We start from the raw sequence: 24,612 nt of genomic DNA on the forward strand, positions 1-24,612 counted from the left end.
TTGGTGATAGTGTAGATTATATTGGTAAATATTTTGTTTAAAATAATCAGAATGAACAAATGACAATTTAACTTGATTTTTAAAAATTTAGTTTGTTATAAACATTTGATATTCATAATACTAAAGTAACATCATTAAAAATAATAAAAACAAAATTTGTGCAGATTCTTTTTTAGATAAATATGAAAATTAAAATTAACTATTTAATTTGTTTTTAAAATACCCGCACGAGTAAGTGCAAATAGCTACCGCAGAAATTAACACTTATAATTTTATTGCATTATTTATTTCGAAAACTAAATATAAAAAATTAATTGTGTGCATTGTTGATGAAACTGAAGTTATAACTATGAAACAAAGTTTGACAAACTATTGATGTACCTGACTTGCATGAACCCACGGTTACCGAAGATTTGCCGAAGTTCGGTTTGCCGAATTTGGGCGTAGCTTGGAAAAACTATGGCAATGCCGAACTTTGGCTTGCCTATAGTGGAATCAATGAGGCGTGAATTAGGCTTGCCAAAGTTCGGAAATGTATTGTTATATATTTTGAAAACAAAGAAGTAAATGAGTGATGAGGGCGGTATACTTAAGAGTGAAACATATACATCCATACATCAACATCAACAGCGTCTGTATTTTATTTGATTTTTTCTCGAAGGACTATTTTACGACGATGTGTACGACTGAGAGAGATCACATATTCTACATGCATTGGAGTTTAACGGATTGTATCTGAGCCTAGTTGGAAAAAAATTGTTCATACAATAAATAAATGTGATATTTTATGATAGTTAATTTTTATATAATATATATCTAAGCAGTTCAACATAGTGAGCCGACATTTGTGAAATCGCGCGGGAAAGACACAGCTTGCCGGAATTATTGAGTCAAACATTGACTTGAAACTTGACACCAATACAATCGATATTTCTGGTGGTAGAAGAACAAATGAATATTTGAGGTTAATATACATATAGAGCTCATTAGATTGACAGAGTAGGAGAAAAGCATACAGTGTATCCGAATTTCTTACAAGTGTCATTGTATCTGAACAAGTTGTCAGGAGTAGTTCGCGAGTTTTTGTGTTATTAAACAAAGGATTGCAATTACACAAAATATTCAACAGGAATATCGGCATTTTTTTATTTAATAAAATGGGCGATAATTTAGAATGGAAATACCGGTTGGTAGTTTTTCTAGGAGATAAAACAAAGTCGCAAAAACAAGTGATTGATATAGTGCCAAGTGAGTGGATTTATGCGGATAATGCTTATGAGGAGTTGAGGTGTAAATTTATGCCAGAAAAAACGTATAATGATAAAAATCTGAAACTACTTAATGAAATGGTAAAAAAATGTGTTGAACCCTGCAGTGATTGGCCGTCTTACTCGGTAGAAATTCGTGGACGAGCACGTAAGTTAAATTTTTAAATAATACTGAAATTAGCAAATGACAATAAAGTTAGCCGTTAACTAAAAATTTTTTTGTTGAAATATTATTACAAAAAAATTATTTTTTTAAATTTCGTTTGTAAAAATTTTAAAAATGTAAGTGCAATAAAAAAAAAAATATTTTTAGTTCTAATTTAATAAATAAAGTAAAAATAATACTAAAGTTAGCTGAAGTTTTTAATTTTTTTGTTTTTTTCAATAATTAAATTAGAACAGAAAATTATTTTTTTAAAATTGCATTTACAGTTTTTCAATTTTTTACAAATGAAATTTTTTTGTAATAATTTTTGAATAAAAAAATTCTAAATAATTTCTAAATTTCTTCTAATAAATATACTATTAGATATTCTTTTAAATATATTATAAATAATTTTCTAAGCTAGCAGACATGTTCTTTGTGTTTTTTTTTTTTTTTTTTTTTATAATTATTATTAAATATAGTTTATCATTTTTAATATTAAATAGTACTATAATGTTTATAGAAAAATATAATCACTACTAATGGCTACACAGAATTCATTACAGTTTTACAATTTTTTCAAAAATGAATGTAAAAATAATTTCATTTCGAAATTTTAAAGATTTGTACGAGTAATTTTTATTAATAATTTGTATTACATTTTTTTGTAAATACGAAAAAAATTAATAAATATGAGGATGTCTGCTAATTTCTAAATCAAATTTTTTCACTACTTTTTATTTGAGCATTTGTCTAATGAGGCAAGAGGGCACGAGTCAATGCATACTATGCGCTATATTAACAACTAACTAATCGACTGTTTTATAGGTTCATATGAAGAAGCTGAAAAACTTATGGATAAGTTACAGTACCAGCCGTATGCGTATTCTACTGATAACGAAGCCAGTGCTAAAAATAAAGCAAAAAATGATAATGAATATTTTAAATCTAAAAATTTATCACCTAACAATGCTAAAAATTTGCTCAATGATGCGACTTTAGATTTAACTGCTGATCTTCAATTAACTTCTGGTAAATATAAATTTTTTTTAAACTTATAGTTAACGTATTTTTTAAATTTATTGCAAAATTTTTTAATTAAATTACGTTAATCTGTAAATTTTCATCGTTTAGATCCTAAAAAAGTACTGTCTCATACTGGAAAAAGCAGCGGAAAAAAAGTAAAGGACCCTAAAAATAGAACAAAAACTGCTCGTGAGTAATTTATTTATTATAATCTTAAAACTTGCGGAAGTGAATGATAAAATGAGAATAATAACATTAATATTAATATTAATTAATTAGTATCGTTTTATAACTGACATATTTAAATACTAAATTTTTAAATATAATTTATAGAAACACGCGGAAAGAAACGTAAAGCATCATCGTCAGAGGATTCATCGGGAGATCACTCGATAGAAAGTTCAAGTTCTGAGGAAGACGATCACGCGAAGCGTAAACATGTTACTACTAAGTTAAACAAAAAAGATAGTACTAATGTCATCCATGGAAAAAACTCAAGTTCTGAAGAGTCAGATAAAGAAATCATCAAAACTCACTCTAAAACAGACATTTTTAATCAACAAAAGCAATTAAATAACAACGAATCCGAAGAACATTGTGTAGACGAAGGTATTATAATAAATATAGTTTATTTGATTAAACTAATTTTTAATTCATCATTTTTCATTAGTGGATAATTAATTTAGTTTTTATAGTCATAAATAGTTTATTTTTTTATCTTAAAGTAATTAATATTCACAATATTGTAATTAATTCACTGTAATCGTTAATAATATTAAAATTTTATGGTAATAAATTTATAATATTGAAATTTTTTTTCAGAACTCTTAGCGAAAGTTTTGACCAAACTATTGGCGCCACTGATTAAAGAGCAAAAAAGCATTAATTCACAGCTTAGTTCGTTATCCAAAGCAATGAATGATTTGAAAGGTACTCTTATTCAGATGCAAAGAGTTTGTGAATCATCTGTTCCTACGGATTCGACATTTGATATCAATTGCGATGATAACGATTTCAAAATACCTTGCTCTGCAATAGTAGATTTCAATAAATTTGATGGCAAATTGAAATCTGATAAAGAGTATCGTAACAAAATTGTAAGAGTTTTATATGATTTATTTTTCTTCTAGAATTTTTAGTTTTTTATAAATTTAAATTTATATTATGTTTTTATAGGTTTGTAAACTCTCAGCATTGACTAATCCTAATCAAGCAATAACTAGGAGCACCACTGCTATGATGCGTTTAGGATTGTCCCGTGAATTAGCTTTGAAATTCAACTTGAAAAAACCGAATGAGAAAAAAAATCACATTTTTATCGAAACAGAATTCTATAAGCTAATAAAAGGTATTCTACATATAACTATTATAAATTCTAAATAAATTAGTAAGCATATGAATAAGTGATATCATTAATTAAATTTTATGATTATTTTTTTTTTTCAGGAGTACTCGTTACAAAGTTTTCAAAATCCGTAAATGACCCATTGCCTGACGCGACAGTCAATGACAGTATTTCTTCCGTTTTAAATCATTGTTTCGACTGGGAAGGTGGTAGAACTGAAAGAAAAAAATTAGCAGCTCAAAGAAAAAGGCAAATATTGACCCAAAACTTGGACCGAAAGATTTTCTTAATACTGACATCGTTGAACAAAAAAAAGATGACCATGAAACTAATGAGTCTGAGTAATTTAGTACATTAATTATTTTTACTATTTTTTTGTTACTTAAATTTTTTTTTTATATTAACATTACTGTTATATTCAGTTTTCAAGTTAAAAATAACATAAATTTTATTAAATGACTTAATTCTTTCCATTAAGTTCATAATTTCAAAATTTCTCTCGTTACATTTGAACAGCTTTCGATAGCTATTAGAAACTTAAATCCTGCAGTAAATCAGCATAACCAGTGTTGGATTTTAATCAATATTCTTAACAGCCATTTGTAAGTCATCTGTGCATGATTAATACATAATTAATTGATTGTTATCTGTCTTTTCCAAAAATAAACAGTCTGGAAATCTTTCTCGTTCTGAGTTATTTATTTCTCACGGTTTTAAAGTTTTTTGTTTAAACCAACAATCACCCTAGCTCTTAAGAATAGTAGTTATTATTAATTTAGAAATAATATGGTCGATGAGTTATTAATCCCTTGATGTCTTTTGAAGTAGATATCATAGTCATTTGGTTCCTCTTTAAAGCGAATGTTTTTTTTCCTACGTCTGTCTCTATTCCCTTGGTTTTCAGGAGTGCATACAATTTCTACTATGAAACTATGGGGTTTCCAAGTTGCTCCCTATAAAAAAAGCGAAATTTGGTAAACACTACTGCTGTGGTTGCCAAACTGCTACCTAACCCGGAAACCAAGTTTGGGTGAGATTAGGCTGAGGCTGTCACCGGCAAGTATGGCTTCCAAACTGCTACCTAACCCGGAAACCAAGTTTGGGTGAGATTAGGCTGAGGCTGTCACCGAAAAGTATGGCTTCCAAACTGCTACCTAATCAGGAAGCCAAATTAGGCTGAGCCTCGCAACTGCATTACATCCCAAACTTGGATCTGGTTTGGATGCCTCACTTACTGCAAGTTTGGAAATCGGCATGCCTTACTTGCGCCAAATCTCCGCCTCACTGAAATTTCTAGTCGGGCTAATTTATAAATAATTGAATTTTTTGTTTGCTTTATGACTTTTTTCCATAACAATTTTATCTGCAGATGAAGAAATTCGCTGTTTTCTTCATAGATAATTAAAAAAAACTGTTCAATAAGAAAAATATTCCAGTCAATTTATTAGTATGGCTTTCAAAATTTAAAAAGTGAGTGGTAGTAAGCTAGCTAATAGATCACATTAAATACAACTTTGTATAATTATATAATTTTTTCGTCTAGATGGTTATTTTTTGTCATCATATGAGTTATAAATTTATAAATTATAAAAGTTACGAACCACACTAAAAATAACTCAATAAAATTGAAATTTCGCGGAACTAATGCTCAGTCTGTTTGAATCCTGGATCGTGGAGTTAATTTCTAATCGAGCTATTTTAGCACTATATCCCTATATGCTGAAACAAAGCCATTAAAACTAAAACTACTGTTAATGGTTTTTTTAAAAGTAAAACACAGTAGCCGTGTTTGTGTTTTTTCTTAATTTATAAGGGAAAAATATTCCATTGAATTACTCATGTGTCGTAGATTTAGCGCGAGAAATCCGATCGGATCTAGTGTAGAGTATAGTGGGAATCAAAAGCAATGCAGCACTAACTACACATATAGATCTATGTATATGTATAAATGTATAAATGTAAGTAAACGAGTAAAGGCAGATATAAACAATTGCGAAGACAGCACAGAGAATGCAAGGAAATCGTAGATTCCGTGTCACCCATTACCATATCAACGTGCTGAAGGTAGTTACCATTATTTCCCCAGCATATCGGCACTCGAATCTTACGAATAAGTATGCTCCGTCTCACTCTTTGAATCCATCCAGATATATATGTATTAGGGTGGGTCAAAAAAATCGAATAATTTATTTTTGATTTTATACTCTGAAAAATAGGTTCGTAGACACCTAAATAGAATTCTCTCCAAGTATAAGCTCTTAATTATAACGGGAAGGTCCTCCGCTTTGCGGGTTTCTATTTTTTTCGAATAATCAGATAAAAAAATTTATATCTCGCTTCCAACTGCTTGGAAAAATATTCCGTGGCATAGATTTTGTGAGAAATTGAATGCTTTACAAAAAAGGTCTCTTATGACTTTTTCAAAAACTCAACCGATTAAAAGATATTCATAGTTGAAGTTTGGCTATTTTAAGGAAAATATTCGTTTTTATTATGAATTTTATAAGTCGATGAAAAAAATTATTTCGGATTGCGGAACTCATGATTTTGTAGGAAATTTACTGCTCTACAAAAATGGTCTCTTATGATTTTTTGATTAAGTGAAGCCGTTACGAGATATTCATCGTCAAACATTAACGAATATCAATATTTCCAGTTTTTGATCAATAATTCGATAAATTTTAATTTAAACTATGAGTTTCAGGAAAATTTACATAAATTTGAGTTTCGATCGATAAAGAAATGTTATAAACAATTTTTTTAATATTGTTTTCAGTCTTGAGCTTGTTTGATTGCATTAAAACAAGAAATTAGAGCATTTTTTTCGACATATAGCCAATGATTAGTTTAATTTGAAGTGAATGACATATTTCTTTGTCAAATTTAATATGAAAAGTATTGAATCAAGTGAGAAACAACCAGTATTTAACTTTTTTATAGATAAATTTTTTATTGAATTATCAATTGCAATATAATTGTCTATATTTTTAACATAACAGTACGCTATTACTATAAATAATTTCTTTTATTACAATTTGGGAATGTTTTTTGATGTTCTTTGACAACTTGCAATAAGTACTGGAATTGTTCTTCATTTTTGTCAAGCATTGATTATATTCACTGACTAATGCAACAGCTCGCTCTGCTGAATCATTGACAACTTTTAGTTGTTGAAAGTATTCTTTATTTTCGAGATAACTCTCATTAGTAGGCCATAATTCAACATCGATATCAAGAAAGTCATACGGTAGATCGAAGATTTTGAAAAGATTTAATGACTTTTTAGACACAAAGTCACTCAGAGTTCTCTGCGCCAATGAATTCAAATCTTTTTAGCAATTACAAATCTTTTAGCTTTAGAATCTGTACCTTCACGAGTATTAACAGCTTCAACAATACTTTTTTACTTCTAATGGAACGCCATCGTCAAACAGTGATAAAATGGCAAGTTCATCGCTCAAATACCATAAGTGCGAAATCATTTTTTCACACGTAGCTGAAGAAATCAAAAGATTGATATGTTTGTACTCCAATAAATTTTTCATAAACTGCAAGTCATGATAAGCAGCAGTTGTTGCAGAAGTTGATGAAAACCAAGCTTTTAAATACAATGTGACTATAAAAATACAGAAATGACGAAGACCATGCAATTCTTTCTGAGAGAGTTTGAATTCATCTCTGAATAGATACATTTTCAAACTATAAATGGCCTTAGCCATCCATCTAGCATGATGAACAGCACCAGGACGTTTGAAAGAAATCTTTTCTTGAGGCATTTCTCCAAGGAAAATCAATGATAATTCCAATAATTCTTTATCTAACTTATTATAACATTTCTTTATCGATCGAAACTCAAATTTATGTAAATTTTCCTGAAACTCATAGTTTAAATTAAAATTTATCGAATTATTGATCAAAAACTGGAAATATTGATATTCGTTAATGTTTGACGATGAATATCTCGTAACGGCTTCACTTAATCAAAAATCATAAGAGACCATTTTTGTAGAGCAGTAAATTTCCTACAAAATCATGAGTTCCGCAATCCGAAATAATTTTTTTCATCGACTTATAAAATTCATAATAAAAACGAATATTTTCCTTAAAATAGCCAAACTTCAACTATGAATATCTTTTAATCGGTTGAGTTTTTGAAAAAGTCATAAGAGACCTTTTTTGTAAAGCATTCAATTTCTCACAAAATCTATGCCACGGAATATTTTTCCAAGCAGTTGGAAGCGAGATATAAATTTTTTTATCTGATTATTCGAAAAAAATAGAAACCCGCAAAGCGGAGGACCTTCCCGTTATAATTAAGAGCTTATACTTGGAGAGAATTCTTTTTAGGTGTCTACGAACCTATTTTTCAGAGTATAAAGTCAAAAATAAATTATTCGATTTTTTTGACCCACCCTAATATGTATATATAAATCCAGAAGTATATTCAATAAAATAATTCCGAACTAAACATTTGTGCTCTCGATTGCGAAATACGCGCCTTTCTTTATAATACATACAAGTACAACTATTTGCACACAATAAGTTAATGCAGCCTCACTACTCACATCTCACATATATAATACCAACAGCGTTTGGCTCCACCGGCAGCTACTTGAGAATGCAATAACATTATTATTCGTCGACATCAAATACTCAATTGTTCTCTTTCCACCGTCACACTATTATAAATATTTATTCAAGTTATTTGATAAGTTAAAAAGCAATCTCTCTTATTTTTAATACATATTTATTTATATAAACCTACAGTCCTTGAGTTACTTAGATTAATATAAAAAGTTTTACAAATCTACAAAATTAAACTAGTCATGTGAAAAAGTTTTTTTTTTTATCGTCAATCCAATATTTTAATTTTCAAATTTCAAGAATTAATCGAATGATAAATTTTATGGGTTACATCAAAAATTTTTTTAATTTTTTAATTTTTCAAAAAAAATATCTGAAAAGCAGTAGTCTCTGCAAACACTCAAAAATTTCATAATTAATAAAATTTTATTTTCTTAGTTTATTTATTTATTAAGAATTTTCTTTTAAATAGTTTAATTATGACTTTCTTAATGAAGAGAGCATTTAAAGTAATTTTTAAGCACGAGAAGTATATAGGTAGTCTTAAAGTGATTTAAAAGTTTTTTTACAAAGAAAAAAATGAATTCTTGGTTGGAAAACAGGTTTAGTTGGCTCAAAAAAATGTTTAGTCTAAAGAAAATTGTTTCCTATGCATCAAAATTGATGGTCGATTGAAGTTAGCTTAATATCGAAATAACTCGAAAACATGGACCCCGATTCATTATTGGTTCATGATTAGAGCGCGCGCGTACACGCGCAATTCGAATTCCTAGTTTATAGTTAAAGTGAAAATTTTTCAGCCAAAGAAATTTCCTTCCTTACAAAAAAGTTTTCGGTAGTTATTTACAAGTGAGGTCAACCTCATTTTGCCTTATGTTTTGCCATAGAAATTTTATCCAAAAACATGGAAGCCGATATTTTTTTCAACTTTTAAAGACAAAATAGCTATCGAAATCTTTATTAATGCGTTTTACGACATTTTTTATCATAAATGCGTAGCAAAAACAAGCAGAATAAAAAAAAATAATTTTTAAATGTTAATTTTTCACCTAATTACGGCCCAAAATGGAGTTGACACCACTTGTGAATAATTACCAAAAAAAAATAATAAATTTATTTATCGAATTTCTTTAAAATGACTCATCCTATTTTTTTCTGAATTTAATTAGCCATAGAACAACAAAAAAAGTTACACTCGTACGCATATTTTCAATCACATACGGACATCCTCTTGTAAAAAATCAGAATCACTTTTTGAGGCTTCAAATTATGGAGATCTAAGTAAGTTGATTTTATAAAATATAACCTAAATCAATAACTTCATAAATTTTCAACGGGAGAAATGAAAAAATTTGTAAAAAAATCAATATTTGAGACATTTTTTCAATATATATCAAACAAACTCATAAATTTGGCGATTAATGTGACATTTTTTTTGTATCACTGCTTTCCGACACGATTAATATTTCCCACAATTTTTACGTTTATATTTACAAAAAATTAACGAATTGCTAATTAATTATCTCCAATTTTCTACAAATTTAACAAACAATAAAATCGACTTGAAGAAAGCCTTGACACTCCGCTAGAGGCATAAAAAATAAGAAAAGAACTCGGTACATTTCTCAGCGAGAAAATGAAAATATAAATATAATGACCGAGATGATGAGGTGTTGAAACTTTTTTGCTAAAATCTTTTTATGGGTATAATAAATTATCACAAGTTTTATAACAACCGACAAATTGGAATTCAGGCTGTTAGCAAAGCGGTAATAGGCTAGCGAGGTAAACTAAAATAAAAATAAGAAAATAAGAAATAATAATGATAAGGTAGGATAGTTTTTGCTTAAAGTGGCTTCTAAATGCGAGAAATGGGAAAATAAGAGGAGTTTCGACAAGAACGAGCTTATCGATGGGATATAAACCGATAGGATATCGTATACGATTCCCATCGGCGTCGATACGATGTGTATTAACCCCCTCCCCCCTCTAACGATACACACAACAAGTATGTACAATATACCACCCGAGAGTGTAGTTTCTATTCATTTAAACAGCGCTGTAATGCTGCGATAGTGTAGTCTTAACTTGCTACTGAGTAGTCTTGAGCCTTCAGTCCCAAAGCCTCTTCATGGCAGGGTATAGTATCATATACACTCTACCTCTACCGGCAGCTCAAGCCTCTACTCGCGGTTAAGTGGAGACGTGGAGGTTATCGTAAGATCCCCGGTTAAACAACGAGCCGATGCTTTGTTATGTTGTCTTATCGCTACTCGCGTTGAATCGCCAAGAAAAACAACTCTGTGTATTTATAGCGTTTAGTTTATTTTTACTTCATTTTAATGGTTTTTTACCAACCAAGAGAAGAGAGAAGAGGCTTCTACTACCAGCTTCATGGGATAATGTACAGTTACACGCTCATATTTATTATTTATTATTTATTATTATATAACAGAACAGAAGAAGAGGAAGAAGAAGTATGGATGAAATTTCTCGGTTATATCTTCCGTGTATGTGTTTAGTCTGGTAATCCTGTCGTAATGATTACCACGAAGAGCAATAGCAGGAAGGTAAATATTTGCGGGATTGATAAGTGAGAAATTGAGTGATTTATCTCACTTCACATCCTTACACTAAGATACATTCCGTTCTCGGCCTACATTTTAATATGTATTTATATTTTTATACGTGTGCGATAGCGATACTCATATTAACCACAAGGTTGATTTGCAAAAAATCGGGAGTACTTTTACTGTTTTGAAACAGTGGAAGATAAAAAATAAGTATATGGTATATTTCATCATATAAATAATTGAATCGTGATATCAAAGTATTTTTTTTTTTTTTTTTTAAGCAGTATTTGTTAATATTCAATCTAAAATTTAAAGTCTTTCTTAAAAAATTAATTATATTGAAGTAAATTGAAGATCATAAATGTAAACAAAATATTGCAAGTTTTAAGAGTTTTGTTTTGCTATTTTTAGAAAAATTGAAATTTTTAAAAAACGTATTAGTTAACAATAAAGCACATTGAAAACATAAAACATTATTACACTTTTTAAAAAGATCCATCGATAAAAAAAATTAATTGAAAAAGATTCTGAACTAAGCTTGTGAAAAAATGTTCTGATTAGGCCATATATGTCCGTACATCAGAAAAATTGAGATGCCCATATGTAATTTTTGATATGTCCTTGGATGACTTAACATGTCCAAATAAAATGTAAAAAAATGTAAAATAAAATGTAATTGTTCGACTACAGATAGTTCTAAAAAACTCCTACAGAAGACGCATGATCGTTCTCCCTACAAGAGAGTTAATTTTAAGGCATTAAGTTTAAAATTAAAAATTTTTTTGTTGGTTTTTATTTTAACTGATCTCCAAGCCAATTTTTAACATATTAATTGTAGAAATTTCTGCAAACGATAAAAACTTCTATTGAATTATTTTTTTTATTTATTTTGATAGTCTAATATGACAATATCCTCTTCTAAAAAGTTGATGGCCGGATGTCGTATCGTTTTACGTCACTTCTGTGACTATTTTATTCGGTTGTTGATTTGTCGACTGAGATAGTGGCGGGATTTTTAAAAGAATCAAGAATAATTATATAAAATATAAAAGATACATAGTAATAATATAGCAATGTGCTGCGAGTACAGTATCTATATTTGACAATAAAAATAATAACTATAGTTAGATAGATTTCTTGAAAATTTATAACAATGAAATTATAATAAAACAATTTATAATCAAATTACAATAGATTTAACTGAGAAACTGTTGAATTTCTCTGAGCAAAAATTGAATCTTATTTTACAAATTATTTTTATTTTAGTATTTTACTCTATACTTAGATTTTATGTTTAAGGAAACTTGATATTTAGTTGAAAAATATTTTCGAAAGGGAAAAGTAAGTCCTACCTCGGTTTTATGACCCCGGACACTTGGGTCACACAAAAGACTCTTTTACTTTTTGGAGTTGTACATATATTTTAGTAAAAAATCTGTAATTTTACGATTCTTAAGGAGAGGCTTAGACCTCATTGTAAATGTTTCCTATTAGTTTTTAAGTTAGTACAAACCGACTCTTTTAAGCGTAAGGATGCTTCTTGAAAACGTAGTCTTTCAAATAAAGACTAAATATATGAATGTTAACCACTGTGTATTTCATTTATAGATATAAATCCTAATAATCACGATTACCTATCCATAACTTCCACCAGAAACTTATATGTAAGGAAAGTTATTTGTATGCATATATGCTTGCTTGTAAATTAATTATAGCAATTTCGATGTATTTAAGGGGTTAGTGGGTTAGGGGTAGTCACACTGATAGAAGGATTTGTTTATAGTTAAAAATATTTGTTAATATTTAATAAATCATTTATTAGAGACCACTTTTTAGTATTAAATAAATATTTCTTAATATTTAAAATGATTTATTTGTATTTAATAAATCTGATATTCATTTATTAAATATTAATAAATCTTTTTAAATACTAAGAAATATTTATTTAATACTAAAAAGTGGTCTCTAAAATATTAACAAATATTTTTAACTATAAACAAATCCTTCTATCAGTGGCAGAAACATGAAAAAATCAGAATTTTCAGTAATTGTTTTTTTGCTATTAAAGTATGTTATTTTACAAAAGTAATAATATGGCATTATTACACAATGTTTTGACTTGAAGTCACGAAAATTTGAAAAAAAAAAAATTTATAATTAAAAAATTTCGATTTTTTATGACCAATTATCCGTTGATTTTTTCCCGAAAATCTAGAAAAAAATTTCCTGAAAAAAATTAAAAAAAAAAAAAAGCTCCGATCAGGCCCAAGATTATCTATTTAAAAAACTAATTTTTTCTATCCAATTGATTTTAGATGAATCTCCAAGGACTTATGATAGTCACCGCAAGGACCTTTTTTTAGAACTGGATCAACACCAACAGCTATTACTTTAGGAATTATAAATTTTTTTTTTTTTTTTTTTTTTCAAATTTTCGTTACTTCAAGTCAAAACATTGTGTAATAATGCCACATTATTACTTTCGTAAAATAACATGATTTAATAGCAAAAAAAAATCACTGAAAATTCTCATTTTTTCGTGTCTCTGACTACCCCTAACATCTTAAGAGAAGTAAAATAATAAGTGAGACTCACTGTCTTAAAAGTTAATCAAAATTGGATTTCAACAAATAATCAAATAAAGTTGATTTGAAAACTTCAAGGCTACATGAATTTATAATATTTAATGGCAGATTTTGCCAGAGACGTATGATAGTTATAAGAATTGAATTTTCATAATAAGACAAAGTAAAAGGTGGTAATACAAAATTTACAAGTAGCTTGATATATTCTCACCAAGTGGTTCTCTTTATCATTTTTTCTTCCTTTTTTAAAAATTTTTCGTTAAATGAAAAATTAGCTATTAGAATGGTCATATCAAAAATTACTTTTAAAATGTGTATAGATGTACAATTTTAAGAATACGACGATCTTAAAACAAGAAGCAGGACTCTTGAATCAAGTACAATTTACTTGAATTAAGCAAAATTTCTTACTTCAATAATTTTTCTACTTGATTAAAATTAATAAAACTCTCCAAAACAATTTTTTTATTGAAAATTATTTACCTTGAATCATTTTAATTTAATTTACAATTTCTGAGTATACTTTAAATAGAATTATGTTAAGAAGGTGATACACTAGACACTTAATTAATTAGTCTTTCATAATCATCCAACCAAACGAAACGCCTCTTACTTTATAAGCCATTTTTCCTTCCCTCCTTCATCCATTCACTATAGTATACTGTACTAGATTCATTAACAGCAAATACCATCAATTATCATCATTTGCACATAATCACTCTCTTTCACACAAACTAGGGCAGTATGTGTTTCACTCTAATTCATACTTGTTACTCAATCAATCTAACAGCATTCATAAACATTCGAATTTTTCAATACTATCAAACGTTGTTAGAAAAATAATAATAATTTATCCTAGATCATGTTACAACCTCCTCCCTTTCATATCATATCATATCCGATAACACACTTCCAACTAATCGCGATTGTCACATTCACATCCTTATTTGCTCACAATATTTACCGGATAATAAAAATTTATCAAACATCGAAGTTATCTGCTTCAAAAGTTATCAAAATGTTTATGTTCCAGTAAAAAACAGATGGATGACGACAACTGTCTAACCAATAGCTACATGAATAATAACAATAATAATGAAAAGTGAATGATACAACTATAGTATGCAAAACTTAGCAACAAGTCGTAATAAGTTTTTTCAGACACAGCTGAGTGTACTAGTACACTCATAAAAATAATGTCGTTAAAATCATCAAAGATGGGATTACAGAAAAATATTACGTTACTAATGTCAAAGGGGCACATAATAAATTTTTTTGCTCTAATCTCGAATTTCCAAATTTAATAAAAAAAATAAAAACAAAATTTGTTTGGAGATACGCTCTTTCGGCTTCAAGATAAAGCCGCTTATAAAAAAAAAAATTTTTATTTTCTAACTTTCTGTTTTAAAAATTGAACGTTTTGAAATTCTGGCGGTAAAAATTGAAAATTAAAAAAAAAAGACTCTTGAGAAGATAAAATTTAAAAAAAAATTTAATTGACTTCGACAATGTTTAGAAAATTTTCAGTTTTCACTGTCAGAAGTTCAAAACGTTCAATTTTTGAAACAAAAAGTCGGAAAATGAAAATAAATTTTTTTTTATGCACACCCTTTTGGCTAAAGAATTTTTTTTTTTTGAAAGTCAAAAGGACACATGTCAAGAATTGTATATTACACACCGAGGGAAGTAAAGTCGAAAATGTCCCAGATAATATGTAATTCTTCAGCCAAGGCGAAGCCGTGGTCCACAAACATGTGATCTGAGACATTTCTTATTCTACTTTCCTAGGTGTGTAATATACTATTTTCATTTTTCTCGCAGAATTATAAATTTATCCATATTTTTAAATTGATTAGAGAAAATACAATTTTTTCAGATAATTTTTTGGCTCTGCAAAATCAAAAATGCGTATAATTTGAGATACTATACGTGCTATTGACATTAGTAACGCGATATGTTGTAATAACAAATTGGTTGACTTATAGTAATAAATTGGTTAGTTTTTTTCAATAAAGTGAGCTAAGTTGCAATAACAAATCAATATGTAATGCTACTAAATCAATTTGTTGGCTTACAAACTATCATTTTTTTGTTACAACAATATCTGTTTGTCGTAAGAACAGAATTAATTTGTTGTTTTACCAAAATCTATTTGTTGCAATAACAAAATTAATTTGTGGTCGTAATTATTAGTTATTTAAATAAAATGATTTGACTACTATACAACAAAATTTATGTAACACCGTTTAACTAGTTAATGTTACTACAACAAAAAAATTTGTTATCCCGACTTAATAATTTTGTTACTTCAACAAACCAATTTATTAATTCAGCTGAACTGTTTTGTAGAATTAACAAAAATGTTCTGGCACATTAACAAACCTTTTTTGTTGACACAATATATAAATTATTCAATACAACCTATTTTTTGTTATCATAACATATGATTTGTTACCCCTCTGCTAACATAATAATTCGTTACCACAACTATTCTTGTTATGCCAACAAAAAATTTTTTCAGCGAACAATAAACCCCAGCAATACTTGATCGCTAACATACGTGATAATTTAGCAGCGTCGCGACAATAACAGAAATACTGCCATGTAATTGAGTAGGTATAAAACGAAGAGCTTTATTATAAACATTACCTCATCCTCATTCTGCTCATACCTGCATTAACTTTTCTTCTCTTTACTCATATTATATGACATTTTCCTTTTACATCTTTCCTCCTAACTCCTCGATCCTCAATCTTAAATCCTAACTCGTAACTCCTACTTACGGAAGTCGATCCTGGGTTCTCGATGAGTCTTAAGCTATCGGCTTAAACTTTTATTTACTGTAACCTGTAGAGAGTTCGCCGCAATATTATTTAGCTTGAGCGGCAAGCGGTAAACATCACTATGACTATAACTATTACTATGAGCCGGAATTGCTGGAGAAAGCGAGAAGAAGCGAGGAAACTCACACGACTGCTTCATACTCGTACTCATACTTACACTCGGTATAGAATATGTAAGATGATGGTGGTTGCACATAGTTATACATAGCTACACATATACTTATGGTGTGTAGACCATCTAGCTATGCATACGTGCATTTACATTCATAAGTCACGTAAAATATATCCTACAAATACGTAGATTATCGTAAGCTTAGGAAGCGCGTTCTTGGGACTTGGGACCAAACCCGTTGTTAGTCTTATATGCATCTTTTACACTTACATCCTATCTACTATCCACAATCCTTTTATCCCCTGTTATGTCTATGTGTGTTATCCCGGTATCTTCCGAGCTTCAGCCACATCTTTTGAATTTTGTATCCAGAGTTTATCGAGCCGCGAGAATTTTTCTCAGCCGCTGACTCTTTTACAACATATATATACACAAATATTGCTTGCCTTGAGCATCAATTCACGAGACTTCAGAAGGTGTATTCCTGAATCGAAATTTACCGTTTCAATAGCGCCTCAAAGGTCTCATTTATTTTGTTTTTTTCCAGAACTGTCATTTTTAATGCTTCAACAGCATCTCAAACTCCTCATTTGAGATTCTAATGCCGAAAGTTCGAGAGGTACAATTCGCCAGGTACAATTCGCTTTTTAGCACCTCAGTAGCGCCTTAAAAGCCTATATCACCCCAATAGGTGCTTGAGAATCTCAATATTTTTTTAAACTGAGCAAAGCCTCAATAACTTCTCAAGTTGCTTTCATATAAATGAAAAAAATCTGGAAAACGGTTGACCCTAAAGGCCATCCCTGCAGCTTCCCGCTAATTCCATACTCGAGCGCTCAAAATTGTACTTATGTTGTATTTTTCAGCTCGGACAGCTCAAAAACGGTGTATGTTGTATTTTTCAGCTCGGACAGCTCAAAAACGGTGTATGTGTTATTTTGAGCTCTTCAAGCTCAAAAGTCTGATTTTAGTTTCATCAAACAGTATTTTTTGAACATTCGACGTAGTTTTTGAAGCCTCATAAAGAATTTGTAAGTTTAAATTGATCGAACACGGAATTTCGAAGTAATTCCGAAAAAACACTTTTTTCGGTTTTCTTTCGACAACGATAACTCACGAACCAATCAACCGATTTCCACGTTCTGGGCGGCAATCGAAGTGGTTTTTTGGGCTCTAATAATTTTATTTTATTAAAAATGATCCAAAGAGAAATGTCGAAGTTATGTAAAAAAAAAAAACACTTTTTTCAAAATTTTTCGTTTTCGATAACTCCCGAACGAATCACCGATTTTGACGGGACTGGTGGCAATCGACGTGATTCTTCAAATTTAAGAGCGGATTAGTTTTTGGAATTGAACGGTGGAACCATTTAGAATTTAATCCAAAAAAACCATGTTTTTTAAATTTTATTTTTGAGATTTCTCAAAATGTAGCGAACGGAATCGATTCAAATTTTCACGAAATTTGATAGCAACTATACTCTTTGGATCACTACCTATCTCGATCCGATCGGTCCAGCCGTTTAAAAGTTACCAGAGGTTTACATGCATACACATATACACACACACAGCCGCACGGACACCATCGAGGGAATAGTCAGGACAGCTTCCTAGGACCTCACAAAATGTCGAGATCTGATGAAAACTTGATTTTCGCAAAACAGGGTAAAACCAATAACTTCCTAAATTTTTAAAAATTTTCAATTTTTCTTAGTGGGAAGTTCAAAAAATTAATAAATAAAAAATGATTTTTCGATATCAGTGAATTTATTATTCACGTTTATAAAAATAGATATTTCCAGAAGATTTTCAATAAAAATAATATTATATTTATTTGTAGATTCAATATTAAATTTTATTCCAAAAAAACGCCGGTAACCGTGGCATCAAAAATTACCAGATTTTTTTGTTTAATTATCACGTTAAACACTTTCTGGCCTATGGCAAAAATGTTCGGACTATTTCAATGTTTTTTAAGATTCTCATTTATCTCATTCAAGGGTGAATCAATGATTAAGAAAATAATTACAAAAAAATTTGTTAACATATCATTTCTGGAGTAAATTTTTTACCTTCCCCTAAAACTAAATTTATGCCGTCAAGTTGCTCCAAGAAAGAAAACGATAAAGTTATAGAGGGAAATTATGAACACGTATGCGATAGTAGAGAAAAAATGTTTACAGGTAAGGACGTGTTATATATATGTACAAGTATTTAATAGTGGTGTGTGTGTGGTGTGTACATAAAATCGACAGTGAGAATCGATTTCTTATCCTCACACAGTACGGGTCTATTTTGGTTGAGTATAAGCATAGCAGCGAGTCTATATGGCCCTCAAGGCTAGAGATTCTCGCGGGTGGCCAGCAATCACGTCTTGTGTATTGCTCTCTGCTTTACTCTGTAAAAGCACACACAAGTGGTTAACTCTCAGTAGAGGCAGAGGTAGAGGTAAAGTAGTAACTGAGGTTGTAGTAGTTAGTGAGCAAGTACCAGTACAGAGACCAGTACGGGCTTTCTTATTCGATCTTGGTCAATCGGGACTGCTAGCTGCATTACATCGTTGACGTAGTCGGAGTTGTCTTTTACTAGTTGTAGTTAAAGACTTGAGTGCCTTTGGAGGGACAGAGAGCTCGCCAACAATGTTACTAAACAGACTACTAAAAGAGAAGCCAGACCGGTGGTGTCCATTTGTCCGAGATAGAGACAAACGATTTCCATTCCCAAAGGATTTCTGGAAACACTTGATTTTATGATTAATTATTTTATCATCGGGTCCCTTTGTTTGTTAACTGACGGATAGAGGTGATTATTTATTAGGGTACTGAGAAAGACTAAATTGGGTTTGAGGTCAACGATGAAGTGACATTTATTATTGTGAGATAAGAGATTTTTAAGAATACAAAAGTAATAAATAAAGAAAACTAAAATAAATTTCATGTGTCTTAACTATTTCAGAGCTAGGGTTAAAATTTTTTGGAGTTGATTTTTTCGTTGGATACATAAAAGTTCTAATTAGCAAATTGACTAAGTACATTGAAGAAATATTTTTATTTCTCCAAAAAACATGAATTAAAAATTTTTTTTGCACTGTTATTATTTCGAAATTTCAAAAAATCACCTAAAAATATGTAATAATTACCGTTTATTCTTGATGAATTTTTGTTGATATTACTATGTAAAAAATTTATGAAGTGAATGATTTTTAATCGATTTAATCTTTCTAGAGAAAAATTTTATTTATATTATTAACAATAATAAATTCCATAGCGTAAATTCATTGCTTTTTTTATTGAATAAAAATAAATAGAAATTTTTACAAATTTTCGTTTGAAAATTACAAAATGTGGACTTGGAAATTTTGAAAATGAGAAAATTAAGATCAAAATTCATATTCACTTCAAAATCACTTCGGTAAAAAAAAACTTTTAGATTTACTCATCTGTGTTACTAAAAATTTTATATCAATTGTTGACCAAATATCAGTAATAAAATATGTCAACGTGGGTCTCGTAATTTCTAGTAAAAATTTTTGATAAAATCTAAAAATTTAACTTCCCGTTAAGAAAATTGAAAATTTTCAAAAATCAGAAAGTTATTAGTTTTACCCCGTTTTTTAAAAATCGTGTGTGTAAACCTCTCATAACTATTGAACTGCTTGACCGATTTCATCGTGGTTGGTGCCATTCGAAAAGGCTTAACCAAACTTGGATTTTGAATACAATTTGGACTGATTCAAATCAGTAAATTTTAAGAAATTTCGAAAAAAATAATAATTAGTTTGCAGATCGATTCCAAAAATTAATCAGCTTTTAACCTAAAAAAACCACGTCGATCGCTGCTAAGCCGCTCAAAATCGGTCAATTCGTTCGTCAGTTATCGTTGACGAAAAATATAAAAAAAAATAGTAAAACGGTTGACGTTCTAGGCCATCCCTGCAACTTCCCGTTAATTTCATATCTAAGCGCTTACAATGATACTCTCGACGTTTTTGAGCTCTTCAAACTCAAAAATATGATTTGTGTATTATTTTGAGCTCTCCGAGCTCAAAGAGTTTAGCTGTTCTATGCTTTTGAGCTCTTCAAGAAAAGCCGAGAACAACTAAATTTTTGAGTTCGGAGAGCTCAAAATAACACACAAGTTATATTTTTGAGCTCAAAGAGCTCAAAAACATCATAAGTGTAATTTTAAGTGCTTAGACATGGAATTAGCGGGAATATAAGTTGTAGGGATGGTATATAGGGTCAACCGTTTTCCTCATTTTTTTTAACCAACACATATTTCTTTTACATCATTTTTATACATTAAAAAGTCGTGAACCGTGAAACTAAATAATTACACAATATATACGTTAGACTTACTTATTCCTTAAAAAAAAAAAAAAAAAAAAAAAAAAAAAAAAACGAATTTTTTCTCAAATTTAAAACGTTATAAATAAAAAGTTTTTATCTTCAATTTACTCTGACTAACGTTACATAAAAAAAAATTCTGTGAATTCTCGAACATTTATAATCCAACCGTGTGAATAGGTGTTAATATTTACAAATCCAAAAATAAAAGGTGAATATTATTTACATGTCAAAATAATAAGTTTGAGGCAATAAACCGTTGAATCAATATTGACTTTAATCATCATTCGGATGAGCTCGCAGGTCTATTATTAAGATTGGAACCTTTGCCGATCGATAACGCAACAATTAAAAGAGAATTAATTTAGTGGGCAGTATGTTCGCCTTGGCCGGGGAGTCGACATGAGAGCTCTCTTGGGTAATCGAATATCCTCTCAGTCTTCGTCCGTTCTCAGCTTCGCCGTACACAAATAAAACGGAGGATGAGGATGAGTATAATCTGAAAGGAAACCAACGATTGCATCGCGGGTGTAGATGCACCTTGAATAAAAAAATTTTCTTACTGATGTATAGGTGTACAGAGAAAGGTTCGGTTAACTTTAGCGATAGCCAGTAGATATAGACCTTGATCTATATATATCTTGATTCTGAAGCGACTTTTTAATTCCTTTTCTTATCACGACACGTAACACTGCTTCAAAGACTGAGACTGAGACTGCAGGAGGCCGTGCCAGGACTTTAAATTAAATTCAGTAGCTAAACTTCTTAAAGATCTGATGATTCTGCTGAATCAATTCTCGACACAATACCGGACCCGGCTTATCTATTTTATTTGGTCACCGAAATTCCCCGAAACTTTGTGGGTTAGTTGTAAATTAGTCACTTTTTTTATTAGTCACATTTTATATCGTAATAAATCATATAAATTCTATTTTATTTGTAAGAGGCGAATATGTAAAGTGTGTTAGTCATTTTAATGATATCCAATTGAGTTAATGTCAATATGGAGCATGCGTTTAATTTCACGGTAATTATTGATTAGATTGAGATTGGCATGCACTCAGAGCTATGAATTCAAGTGTTTCATTAGGTCGATTATCGATTATCGATTAGCGATTATCGATTACTGTGTTATAACAGAGTTACGGTGGAGTTATAATGACTTAATTAACTTGTTTGGACAGAGCTCTTATTGGAATGCAGCCAGTTTTACAGGATTATAAATGTCGTGGTTCGGAAAGAAAAATTAGAAAAACGGTTGGCCCTAAAGATCATCCCTGTAACTTCCTGCTAACTACAGACTTAAGCGCTTAACATATCACTTATTTTGTTTTCAAGCTCTTCGAGCTCAAAAGTGTGATAGAAGTTTCATAGAACACTATTTGTTGAATTTTCAAACCGCAATAACTTTTTAATGAATCAACCGATTTTCTCGCGGTTTACGGGATTCAACACAGTTTTTGAGCTCTTTGAAGAATCTCAGAGCGCAAACTGGTCGGACTAAAAGTTTTCATAGAAGTTCTGAAAAAATTATTTTTTTCCTTTTTTTTCAACAACGATATCTCACGAACGAATCAACCAATTTTGACCGGAACGGTGGCGATTGACGCGGGTTTTCAACTTTAAAAGCTGATGAGTTTTTGGAATCAAATTAATTATAAATGTTAAAAAAAAAATTGACGTTTCGAATTTTTAAAAAATAAAAATTGCAATTTTTTTAATTGAAATAAATTTAGCAGATATTTCAAAATTCTTTTAACGAATAAATTATGCCAAAGAAAATTTAAAAAAAAGTGCGTTGATTTTTTCGTTTAATTATTCAAAAGTAACCTAGAAAATTGTGAAAAACAAAATTTAAGAAAAAAAATCGCTTGATTTTTGTAAGGCGATTGTAGAGCACAACCTTATCCGCTTCGCTTGTAAACCGTGCAATGAATGATTTATCTATTGATAGGGATAAAATAACATGTGATTGAGCACAAATTAATTACACGAATTAAAATAAATATTTATAAATTCATAAAATAATTTTCGCAAAATTGGGGGGAAAGCAATAATTTCCTGATTTTTGAAAATCTTTGATTTTCTTAGCGGGAAGTTAAAAAGTTACTTTTGCTGAGTGAATATTGATCTGAGTTAGTAGTTAGTAAACTTGTTGTGGAATTTAATGAATAATTTTATTAAATTAAAGTCGTAATCTTGCAAACGTTTCGTTGAATTTAGATATAAAGGAAGGAAGTTGGAAAAACTGGAACGATTAAAAGTAAATTTTTTTTTACAAAAATAAAATTGATTTAAGAGAAACATTCTTGAACTGAGAAAATTATTTTGACGAGTTTCGTCTTCTTGATTTAAGACGAAAAATTCTTTAATTATAAATTTTTTTTTAGTTTAATTAAGTAAAATTAAATTAAACTTCTGAATGATTTTTTTTGTTCAAGAATTTTTCTCCCGAATTCAATTAATTTTCCATTTCAGGATAAGAATAAATAAATAATTTATTTAATAAGTTACAATTATTTATTTAGCAAAGTTTCGTATAGAAAGATTTGAAGAATCAAAAATTACAACTATCGAAAAATTTTTGTTTTTTTTTTCTCTAAGTAAAAACAATCATTAATGATAGATAGGTATGATTTTTCCTATTTTTTTTTTGAAAAATTGAAAAATTAATTTTTGATAAAGTTATGATTATTAAGAAATCCTCTTTTCCAAAAATCTTTAACTTTTTTTCGATTACGGAAAAAAAATTTTTTTTTTTTCTCAAAAACGATTTGAGTGAGGTAAAAAAAGGAAAAAAGTTTCCATTGACTTCACCTGGAATTTCAGATATATTTTGGTGTATAAAATCAAGTCTAAAGAAAACTTTCAAATATGTATCGAACAATTTTTTTTTATGATTATAATTATTAAAAAAAAAAGCACGTAATTTTGTTTCTATACACGGAAAGAACAAGATGACACTCGATATCATCCCAGATGATACTCAGTGATATTGTGGTGAAAAAAATTTTCAGATAGTAACTAGTATAATCCAGATTATACTGGATGATATCTAGATTATAGTCATTGTAATTTGGATTATACTCATTATAATCTGGATTATATTAGCTACTATCTGAAATTTTTTTTCACTCAGTGTAATCTGGGATGATATCCAGTGTCATCTTGTTCTTTTCGTGTACTTTTACTTTCAATGATATTTGGCTATGCACTCGAAGTAATTTATCTGATCCTTTTCCTTGGTCTATTTTTGATGTAAGCTTTTTTTGACGAAATTATTGTAACTAAAAACTTTTATGAGGATAAAAATAAATTTAATCTTCTAAACCCTTCTTGTTATATACTTATAATTTATAATATAAATCTGTGAGAATTTAAAGAATGTCATTCGATAAAATCAATTTCAATTAATCTCCATATTTTCACAAAGTTAGTTGCTTCAATCCAAATTAAACAACATGACGACATGAAATTGAAACCAATCAGAACAGGAGTTAAATAAAGCCCGACAATGCAGTAGCTAACAACCAACTTTACGAGTAACCAACTTTATACAAAGGGAATAATAATAGTAGGATGCTTTATTCTCCTTTTGTCCTATATAAATTCTCTTTTATTCCGAGCACAAATTCTGTCATTAACAGACAAATTCATCCGATTTCGAATAAAAGTCTTCCGTTGAAAAAACTCTGATGCCTCAAAGCTAAATAATACTTTTAAAAATGCTATATAACACAATATTTCTAATTATTTCCGATTTTCCGAGTTTCCAACATTTAAAAA

The 24,612-nt window shown here is 29.4% G+C and overlaps 2 protein-coding genes across 6 annotated transcripts in view; both read left to right on the forward strand.

Annotated features, from left to right (window-relative positions):
* LOC141528916 (uncharacterized) overlaps positions 1-24,612 on the forward strand; it is a 267,144-nt gene that overhangs the window by 152,238 nt on the left and 90,294 nt on the right. The window lies entirely within an intron of this gene.
* LOC141528889 (uncharacterized) lies at positions 846-4,142 on the forward strand. Its single transcript, XM_074245168.1, has 7 exons — positions 846-1,416; positions 2,242-2,445; positions 2,548-2,628; positions 2,773-3,048; positions 3,262-3,536; positions 3,616-3,787; positions 3,886-4,142. The coding sequence occupies exons 1-7, from the start codon at positions 1,158-1,160 to the stop codon at positions 4,140-4,142; spliced, it is 1,524 nt and encodes a 507-aa protein (XP_074101269.1). The 5' UTR covers positions 846-1,157.

Source organism: Cotesia typhae, unplaced genomic scaffold (assembly GCF_013202065.1).
Source record: "Cotesia typhae breed Kobodo isofemale line unplaced genomic scaffold, CoteBio_Ctyphae contig_44, whole genome shotgun sequence".
NCBI classification, from domain to species: domain Eukaryota; kingdom Metazoa; phylum Arthropoda; class Insecta; order Hymenoptera; family Braconidae; genus Cotesia; species Cotesia typhae.

Bases quoted from the DNA above. Each gene is read 5' to 3' on its own strand.
- LOC141528889 (XM_074245168.1), top strand. From the start codon at position 1,158: ATGGGCGATAATTTAGAATGGAAATACCGGTTGGTAGTTTTTCTAGGA. The intron at 3,049-3,261 runs GTATTATAATAA...ATTTTTTTTCAG, and splicing joins AGAACATTGTGTAGACGAAG to AACTCTTAGCGAAAGTTTTG. The intron at 3,537-3,615 runs GTAAGAGTTTTA...ATGTTTTTATAG, and splicing joins AAGAGTATCGTAACAAAATT to GTTTGTAAACTCTCAGCATT.